This window comes from Varroa jacobsoni, unplaced genomic scaffold (assembly GCF_002532875.2).
Source record: "Varroa jacobsoni isolate VJ856 unplaced genomic scaffold, vjacob_1.0 scaffold_448, whole genome shotgun sequence".
Taxonomy (NCBI): domain Eukaryota; kingdom Metazoa; phylum Arthropoda; class Arachnida; order Mesostigmata; family Varroidae; genus Varroa; species Varroa jacobsoni.
In genome coordinates, this window is record NW_019213350.1 from 497,048 (window position 1) to 507,437 (window position 10,390).

Here is a 10,390-nt window from a genome sequence, read left to right on the forward strand (position 1 = left end):
GCAGGCGCCCATTAACGGATTAGCTTGAATTACTTTCTTTGGTATGGGCTGGGGTTACTTTGCTGAGACGCAATATGATACCGTAGGATTCATATTAAGGTTAAATACGACAATTACAGTCGTTAAACAAAGCCTTTTGGGGATCAAGCATATTGTGAGGGGGCGAGAAATCTCTTTTGAACTTTGTATCCTGGATGGCTATGCATTCTATCATAATTAGCTTAATTTTCAACTAACAAAGATAAGCAATGTGTTCGATTTTATACGTAGGCAAACATCCTGCCTGTCCACAAGATAAGATTTTGCAAAATTTCATCGCCCTAGCTTTTCCAAGCTCTAAACGTCGATTAAGTGATCTCAATGTCCGTGACTTGGTAGTCAACGTTGAGACCACGGAAAAGCTGGAATGATGAGATTGGTAAGCGATAAATGACTGACTTCTTTCAGTATATGAAGATGTATCTCGAGGACTTCACCTGGCACCTTACCAAAGCTTAACCTTTCTAATAAGGGCTTCCATAGTAAAGTCGCAAATGTGACTTCGAAATTAACGAACACAGAATAATAGAGAACGTATATGGTTCTGAATTTTGTTTAGTAAAATTGCGGATGCAGTCATCGGAAGCCTCTGGTTGCGAAGGTCATGTTGCTTTTCCACAGGTAGATTGATAAGATTCAAAAAATTCTTAAGGCGGGCTGTGAACATTCTGCGATGTAGTTTATATCACAGAATAGATCACAGTTTTAGAGTAAGGACCATAAAAGGTACTGAAATTGCAACTTAATGTTTCTAATTAGTTGCGTATAAAGCTTAATTATAGTGATCTTTGCAGGCAAAATAGGATATAAGTTTACATTACGTAGTGCTGTTCTTATCAACAGCCTCTTTTTTTTTTTAGAGAACTTCTATACGTTTGAGGACATGGGATCAGCCATTCTGTGGAAGTATAATTCTATTATTATCGTAGGAAGGAGTACCACGATAGCCTCTCCCGGGATCTGAGTTCGTCGATCTGCAATGAATTTGATGACTAGTAACCTATTAAGTGTAGCTGTTTGCTGCACTTATTAGGTTACTAGACCTGCACCCGAAGCTGTCAGACCCTGTTAAACTTCACTATTTGTGACAAACAAGTATGTCTATGATGAAATGATCCTGCTGATCAGTGAATGTATGCACATTTTGACTGGACTCAGTCCAAAAGCCTTGAAAAAATAGAATAGCCATTAAAAACATAATATATTTTTAATAATCTTTTATTATAACATATTTTTAATAATCCGTTTATTAATTTACGAAGAAGATAGTCTATGTGCGACAAACGAACCTCTTTGAGTTCGACTTCGGTTACCTTTGACTTTTAAATAAATCCCTCTCATTGCCCGGCAATTCATGAAAAATAGATTCCTGAGCTACGCGTTTAACAAAACATAGGTAATTATAAAAGACAACCTGGACACAGAAAAAGAATCACAGCTCTATGCAAAATACACAACGATATTGATGCAATTGAATAGGTTTTTTACAGTACAGCATTTAAGAGATGCTTTTCCAGCATGATCTTCTGCGCTTCAGCTACTAAGACAGTAATGTTTAAATAATTTTATCTGTTTGTGGGTCTTCGTAATGACCATACGGCACAAAGGTCCATATGGTCGTTACGCAATTTCTGCTTGGACATATGACCATGTGCGTGACTTTATGCCTGCATTAGCTATTTGGCAGTCAAAAAGTTCGTGAGAAACTTCCTGATAATATTTCCTGTTTCACCTGACGCTGGGACATGGTGTCCACCGTCATATTCGAAGATCTCTGGATTTTTGAATAATCGACTAAATGCGCGGGCCCTTTCCGGAGATATTACCTGTAATAAATTGCGAAATGTTCAGATTGACTTGAATTTCAAGTGTTATGTAAATTCATATGAACCCAGGTCTTTTGTATAAACTAATATTTGTCTTTTATTACAGAATAAATGGTTCCGAACAGTTAAAAGGTACATGATTTCATACATTTTGTAAATATCTTAATTTCACAAAAAGCAATAATTAGGTATAATCTATATTACGAAAATAGCTACTTCTAAGAAGCGATAGAAGTATAATTAGTTCTCCGCAATCTAAAATGGCTATCGACATATAATTTAAAGTTATTATCATCTCATTAATGTAAATTTCACCATGTGCTAGACATTTTGTCAATTGATTTCTTAAATTTTATTAAGCCATTGGTCCTGATGGTATCAATATGTTCCACAAACTAAATTCACACGCTTCTCACGTACTATTTCGGGAACTGCTCTAAGCTGTTACTGAAATGCGACATTCGGTAATTTCGCTTACGAAATATAGTGCATACCACTTGTTTAGATGCCTAAGTATACAGCTTATGGAAGTTCTGCAGCATTTGCTCTCAACAGGATCGTTTCAGTTGCTTTCAAATTTTATGCACAATACAAAAACGGACAATCATCAAAAGTTTCAGCACTGATATTCAGAAAAATGGTAATTAAACATTAAATAAAAACAACGTTTCAATAGGCCTACTCTACCTACTCAACGAAATAGTTTTTACGTACTAACAAACCTGATCCGTTTTTCCAATAAGATGAAGGCTTGGAATTTCTATTGGCGTGGCAACTTGATGACTTCGTGGTTCGACACCGCAAACGCACACAATAAACCTAAAGTTGACCCAAGGGTTCAGTTTATACGTGGGATGAGGTTTTTCAAGAAAATGTAGAAGAAGACATGCTAAGGAAGCTCCCTGGAAACAAGCGCGATCAAATCATTGGAACATTATAATACCGAATCTCAGGCGTATTAGAATAGAAACATTGAGTAATTATTTATTACGAGCATATTCCGATCCGGCGTTATTAGAGTTAAGTAGAATTAAAATAAAATGTTGGGTGCTTAGCAGATGTCAAGGGATATACGCAGAGAAGGTCGGCTGTTGCCTGTGCCAACGAACGTAATTCAAATCTCTTGTGTAACTCAATTTGACCTAAACTAAGCAGATTTTAAAAAAATTTGAGCTAAAACATATCTAACCTGGGAGAAGGCGAAAATTCCGTCAAATGGGCCCTCTTTCACGACAGCATCACCTATAGCATCTAACGAGCTTTGCAAGCCTAAAGACAAGTAAAAGAGAACACACAAACAAAATTGAAAATAAGTTGAGCTGGAACAAGTTTAACTGGCGTGAATTGCAAAGATATACCATCATATTTAGCTAATTACTCATGACAGTGCTTTTAAATAAATCTAGACACAGCTATGCTCAATAACTATATTGTTGTGTCTGGCTTCGAAATACCTAGACATAACGAATGGAGGTATTTGTTATTTTACAGGACACTTTTAACATAAAAACGTTCCATTTTTAAGTTTTTAAGCTCGATAAGCACCTGGCAACAAACCGAAATTTAATTGATATATAATTTAATTGATTATAGACATAATTATATAGAATAATAATAATACCGACAGTTTGATTGTTAATACGTGCTCCACTTCTGCCAATAGTTCGCACGAAATAGCAGTGATCGTCGGCATAGTGTCTCAGAGGATATATATGAAAGCCATGTATATAGCCTGGATATAGGAAACAACAAGTCGCGTATTCGATTCCCCATTACGTTACACGTCTATTAAATACATTTTTTTGTATTACGTTCCACAAGTACTACCCTTAACAGACTTATGACAGGCGCTCATGGTGCGAACTACTGTTCTGCGAAATTAGTTAGATACGCTAGAGCTAACGCAGCATCTTGTAATATCGATAACTCCTGAGGGCATTGTGCAATGTATACGCATTGATTTCTGATCAATAAGAATTAGTGATTTCGATACATAGTACATAATGAGTCCTCCAAGTGTACCTGTTGGATCTTCAGGCGAATCTGACGCGGAAGCTTCTACATTTTCGTATAGCCAGCCTCGTTTCTTAGAGTCTCCATCAATGATCAATGGAGCATCTATAATCACGTAGTCAGCAAGAGATTTGGTTTTCTGTCGAAAAGCTCCACATTTCGAGCGGAAGCTAGCAGCATCTTGCTGATATCCATGCAAAGCTAAGATACGCAACTTCTGTCCCGACATCGAGAAAGTACGTTTGATTTAAGTGGCCTAAATAAATTCCCAACTACAAACAAGAAGGCAATTACCTTGTAGGGTTTTGTAAAGCGTTGTAGTGAATAAAGTGGTAAATAAAATTCAAAAGATCGAAAAGACCCGTGCATTCCGTTTTAAAAATATCTTATGCCAGATAAAATTGCTGCTAAATATATCCGTACGGCGTCTACAAAATGCAGTCAAAATACCCCAGATAATCAGCACTAGCCTATTTCTATATTTCATAAAAGTTTTTCCAAAGACAAAGTTGTCTCAGTTCAGCTTTACTTATTCATCCAAAAAGGTTGTTGCGCCTCTATCTTTTTAAAATAAAAAAAATTCTTATTAAAATATGTCAAATGTTCAGTTTTCCCCGTTAAACTATAAAAATAACAAGCACCGCACTCAATCATGGCTTGGCCACTGCTTCTGGTTGATTTTCATTGGTCAAAGAAATGTACCGAACTCATACTATGATACGAATTACAACTACATCACATTAATTGTCATATAATCTTATCTAACCGGAAGGGTATTTTGGAAAAAGTAACAACTTTTATTGACTTTAGGGAAGTTGGGTTAAATAGAACGTTGTTGGGTTAATAAAGACGTTACATGTTTCTGCAGAATATTTTATTCGAAGTAAATTTTGTAGGTATCATAAGGTCTAGAATATATAAAATGTGCGCGATAATTTCAGAATTTGAACTGTCGATCTGCAGCTTGCTGTATTTAGTTTAAAGCTGAAATTAAGATATGTCAAATTATGTTCTTACGCTATTTAGTATCCGGTCTATTCTTGCCCAACATCAAGCGTAATAATGATTATTTTTCAACATCATTATGGTCAACACAGAAACGCGTGTTTACACACAGTATCTTCTTCGACACCAAGCTACAAATATTTTTAATTTTCGCTCCATCCTGTGTGGGGCACTTGACCAGCTATGAGATGGCGCTGCAGCTCCTCATGGGTTAGTGGTTACCGGCAGCCTGCTCGTGCCCTACAAACAGCTCTGTCTACGCCGTATCGCTCATTCGTGCAATCTAAATCGAGATTTAAAGCTTTAATAAAGTGAGCCATGTAATTTCGTTTATTTGCGAAATTGTGGGCCGATTTTTTCAAAAAAGTCACATAATGACTGCTTCGATCGGTAAGTTCCAACCCTTTATTGTTCAGTCTAGCGGTGTCTGTGTTCCGCTGTCGGTTGCGGTTCGCGTTCGATTGTTTTGTCAACATGTAACGTACGGTCCGGCTGATCTCTCTCCCTCCCATCGAGCGAGTGGAGCTTTGAGTTAATTTAACACGGGCGTGCTGCGCTTTGTTGGCAGGCGGCAATTCGCCCGATCTGTCAGTGTTGCACGAAGCTTTGGTGGGTGGTCTTCCCTTCATTGAGAGCTGCTGTTGCATCCTGGGCAACGCCATCCACGAAAAATGGGTGTGCTATCGAACGGCAGTCCAATTGTAATCGGCCCGCTCGAGTACAAACGTCACTCATGGTGGGCGCGTATGAATCCCGACAAACAGGAGACTATGCTCAAGTTGTTGATACTATCCACGGCATGTATATTGTCATTCTCATGTCGATTATTCAGCGTACTACGATTTGAAAGTGTTATTCACGAATTTGATCCATACTTTAATTATCGAACAACGCAGTTCCTTTCGGATAATGGCTTCTACGCTTTCCACAATTGGTTCGACGACCGGGCTTGGTACCCCCTGGGGCGCATCATTGGGGGTACCATCTATCCCGGTCTGATGGTCACATCAGCGGCTATCTACTATGTGCTTAACGCGTTGAACATCACCGTCGATGTGCGAAACGTATGCGTGTTTCTGGCGCCAGCGTTTTCGTCGCTCACGACGCTCGTGACGTATCTGTTAACGAAAGAACTTGCTGACAGTGGTAGTGGATTGGTTGCCGCCGCAATGATCTCAATTGTTCCGGGCTATATTTCGCGGTCGGTGGCGGGCTCATATGATAACGAGGGAATTGCAATATTCTGTATGCTATTAACGTACTACTTATGGGTGAAGTCAGTGAAAACCGGATCTGTTCTTGTTTCGTCGGCGTGCGCTCTCGCCTATTTTTACATGGTTTCTTCGTGGGGGGGCTACGTCTTCCTCATCAACCTAATTCCACTTCATGTGCTGACGCTCATGCTAACCGGGCGCTTTAGCCACCGAATCTACACGGCATACTCCATTGTATACTGCCTCGGGACACTTTTGTCGATGCAAATACCATTTGTCGGTTTTCAGCCGGTACAATCATCAGAGCACATGGCCGCCCTAGGCGTGTTTGGTCTTTGTCAACTTTACGCTTTCCACGAATATCTACAGTCAAAGCTGTCCAAAGAGCATTTTGAGGTGCTCTTCCGTGCCGTAGTTCTCGTTGCGATGGCTACTACAGGAACAGGGATTGTCATAGCGACGGCGCTGGGCAAAATCGCGCCGTGGACTGGACGGTTCTACTCGCTGCTGGACCCCTCATACGCAAAAAACAACATCCCAATTATCGCCTCAGTGTCTGAGCACCAGCCAACAGCATGGTCATCCTTCTATTTCGATCTTCAACTGCTCTGTTTCCTGTTTCCTGTTGGAATGTACTTTTGCTTCAAGAAAATTACAGATGCAAATATATTTATCATTCTCTATGGAGTGACATCGATCTATTTTGCTGGAGTGATGGTTCGACTCATGCTGGTATTGGCACCGGTCATGTGCATTCTTGGCGGGATAGGCATGTCCAACATGCTCGTCAATTACACTAAGCTCATGTGCAATAAGACAGACAAGAAAACTAAGAAAAGTAAGTTTACATATACTTCTTATAGAGACTTCATATAACACATTTCACTATTTTTTTTTCATTTTACTTATAACAATCATTGTCTTTGATTGTAAATATTCACAAATTGCAAATTTTATATCTTTAAATTTAAGCCCATTAGTGATACTAGCTCCCTAATCTAGTTCTTTAAAGCAAAATCTAATGCCATTCTTTGATTTATGCCTTGCATTTTAAAATCTCCTTCCAGTGGAAGGACCAAGCCCTCTACCGAAGGAGAAGATCGGCCAAGCGTTCATCATTATCATGGCTGTCTTCATGATCTCCTATGCTCTTCACTGCACGTGGGTAACATCAGAGGCATACTCGAGTCCATCTATAGTGCTCTCGGCCCGAGCTCACGATGGTTCGCGGATTATCTTCGACGACTTCCGTGAAGCTTACTACTGGCTGAGGCAAAATACGCCCGAAAACTCCAAAGTAATGTCGTGGTGGGATTACGGTTATCAGATAACAGCTATGGCTAATCGGACTATTCTAGTTGACAACAATACATGGAATAATACCCACATTTCACGCGTTGGCCAGGCAATGGCTTCAGACGAAAGGACGGCATACGAAATTATGCGTGAACTTGATGTCGACTATGTTCTTGTAATTTTCGGCGGTCTCTCAGGTTATAGCTCTGACGACATCAACAAATTTCTTTGGATGGTTCGCATTGGTGGGTCGACGGAGAAGGGTCGCCATATCAAAGAACAAGACTACTACACACCATCAGGCGAATTCCGCGTCGATAAGGATGGCTCGCCAACACTTCTCAATTGCCTCATGTACAAGTTATGCTACTATCGATTCGGCTCGGCGTACACTGAGGGAGGAAAGCCGGCCGGATATGACCGGGTTAGAAATGCCGAGATCGGAAACAAAGATTTTGAACTTGAGGTGCTTGAAGAAGCGTACACGACTGAGCACTGGCTTGTCAGGATCTACAAGGTCAAAGATCTACCTAATCGGGGTGTAATGTAGCGCTGATGTCGTTGAGTATATCGTTACGAACTGAAGTCAGTTAAACGTGACATACTAAAACCTCGCGTTAGGGCTTATGAAAGGGCATCTTGTAAATTGTATTAAGTCGTTGAAATATAAACTTGTAGCAAGCTTTTGTGATAATATTTCTGTTAGTTCTCTTAAAGGAGTCGAATAAAGATCTTTCTGACACCGAGTAAAACAAATGTCGCTGTCAAGTAATTACGTGTGTTTATCGTTCGTCGTCGTGTATTTTTGTTGTTCAAAGGCGGGCAAACAAGCTCTATTAAAATGACGTACAACTCGTATTGGACAAGCATGAAGTTAAAAATGAATGTTTTTTACATTGTATAGAAAACTATTCTAGACACAAATGCCACTGTACGAAGCTGAACAAAGTCGACTTTTTAATTTCTTAATGAAGTACACTTTCAGTCGTCAGAACGAGCGATCGGTATTAATCACGACGTGAAGAAACTTGCGTAAATGAACATTAATGTCTAGCAGAGGAAATACCAGGACAGTTTTATATTACGCGATCTTCTTTGAATTTTTAGTGCTGGCAAACATCAACCGCGTCATCGAGACTAGGAATACCATCAGCTAAGCCAGTTAATATTTATGAACACTGAACAAATGTATCATAAGTCGAAAATTATATTTTTATTGCCTTGTACATTCGGTAAGCAAGAAAAGGGAGAGAGGGCACCTCTCTCCCTTTTCTTGCGTGGTCCAGTAATCATACGATCATGATCCAGTAAACTATGCGAATAACTACGGTGTTGAATAGTCAGCTACTAACTTTAATCATTCGTGTTACCTGAACGTTTCAGTTCTAAATTAACAAAGAGAACTAAATCAAGGATGAATTCGATGTGTAGCCAGGATGGAAAAAATGGAATGAATGATTATGAATAATAAAGTGATTATAAATATAGATATTAAATAAGTATGTAGATAAGAGGAATGCTGTCGGGGGCGTTACAAATGTCGAAGGCAGCAATACGAAACGAAGAACGAGGGTGAAGGTATAATTTAATAAATTTGCCAACCAAAGACAAACAAAAACAGGCATTGTTATATTCCTAGATAATTGACTCGTATGATATTTTGATGTGAGTCGCTTTGAAACTTACATTTCGTAATGAATAAAGGCAGGCAACCAAATTCTCGTTGAGTAAAAAGCTATTGGCTCAGTCGTGGCTGGGAGACTTATGAGTCTCTGCTATGTTTAGGTACGTGCGTTTCATGGGTGCACAAATGGAAGTAACAGAATTCATAAACAATTTTAGTACACCCTAGGGTCAATAATATGTACTGTGGCATTACACTACCCGAAAACGCGCCTTTCTGGCTCCTCTAGCCATATCAATTAAGAGTCCACGGCGAGGCAGCCAAAGTAAAAAAATGGAACGGCAGCAAAACTTCGCCTGGACTGCGACCTAGCTCATTAGAGCACATTGTATATATTTACACCGCGTGCCTCGAAAAATGGCATTATCTTATAAATTATGCTTTTTTTTTCATCTATCGTTTAAATATTTGCAGAAAATACAATTCACTTTTTGATATTAATAAATACAATATAAATTTATCATATTTTATAGGATCGTATGTAGATACATTGTATGATCAAAAACTTTCATAAGTTTCTCTATAAAATTATTATAAAGAGCCACTTATTATCTTCATTCTTTGTTCGTCGTTAGGTAACCCATAAAGGCCTTCACGAAAGCATTAACCCGAACCCTAATCAGATATAGTCTGAAGTTGGTAGACACATTGTCTATCACGTATTACGACTATCTAGTTGGCGAAGTTTCAAACCCCAATGTTAAGCTATCGTTTGCATACTAATAACTCCAGATTTTAAAAGTTTTAAGGGAACAACAACAGAATTTGCATCTTTGCGCAAACTAGCGTAACTTTCGGTGGGATAGAAGAAGGTCTAACACAAATTAGCTTACCAACTAGGCAAGCTAAACATCAATTTGTTTTACGTAGTTCATTTCGTATCTGGTTATTGCGTGCAGCAATAATAATTTCATAGTAAGCGCTGACATTATCTTTGAAGACTGCGTTTCGTTTTTACTTCCACTTACTGTGGTCTGTTTCTACCTTAGTTACTGTAGTATCAGAACGTTGTACCTGGAGCCATGATTCAATCAATATTATCGTCAACATGGAATTCGCATATCCACAAAAGCTGGAGGTGCAACGATGAAAACGTCTGAATTATGCCTCATAAAGAATTATGTAACATCGTTACGGCTTCTTTTGTTGATAATATGCTATGATACACATAGAAAACTAATAATGTATATGTATACACTTATGAATATTGCGGTTTGAATATATTGCTCTATGGTGGCTTGGCTTGACTTGGCTTGGCTTGGCTTGAAAAGGTTTTATGATTCCACTTCTTGCTAAACGTACGTAGATACTAA

General features: G+C 38.9%; 2 protein-coding genes across 2 annotated transcripts; one reads left to right on the top strand and one right to left on the bottom strand.

Annotated features, from left to right (window-relative positions):
* Positions 1-1,241: 1,241 nt before the first annotated feature.
* LOC111260521 (esterase OVCA2) lies at positions 1,242-5,037 on the bottom strand. The gene is made up of 5 exons (XM_022833346.2): positions 4,896-5,037; positions 3,888-4,150; positions 3,055-3,134; positions 2,588-2,767; positions 1,242-1,865 (listed from the first exon to the last, which is right to left on the bottom strand). The coding sequence occupies exons 2-5, from the start codon at positions 4,105-4,107 to the stop codon at positions 1,716-1,718; spliced, it is 630 nt and encodes a 209-aa protein (XP_022689081.1). The 5' UTR covers positions 4,108-4,150; positions 4,896-5,037; the 3' UTR covers positions 1,242-1,715.
* Positions 5,038-5,203: 166 nt separating this feature from the next.
* Stt3A (catalytic subunit 3A of the oligosaccharyltransferase complex) lies at positions 5,204-9,011 on the top strand. Its single transcript, XM_022833345.2, has 2 exons — positions 5,204-6,935; positions 7,165-9,011. Exons 1-2 carry the CDS (start codon positions 5,555-5,557, stop codon positions 7,941-7,943), a joined length of 2,160 nt encoding a protein of 719 aa, XP_022689080.1. The 5' UTR covers positions 5,204-5,554; the 3' UTR covers positions 7,944-9,011.
* Positions 9,012-10,390: the final 1,379 nt, after the last annotated feature.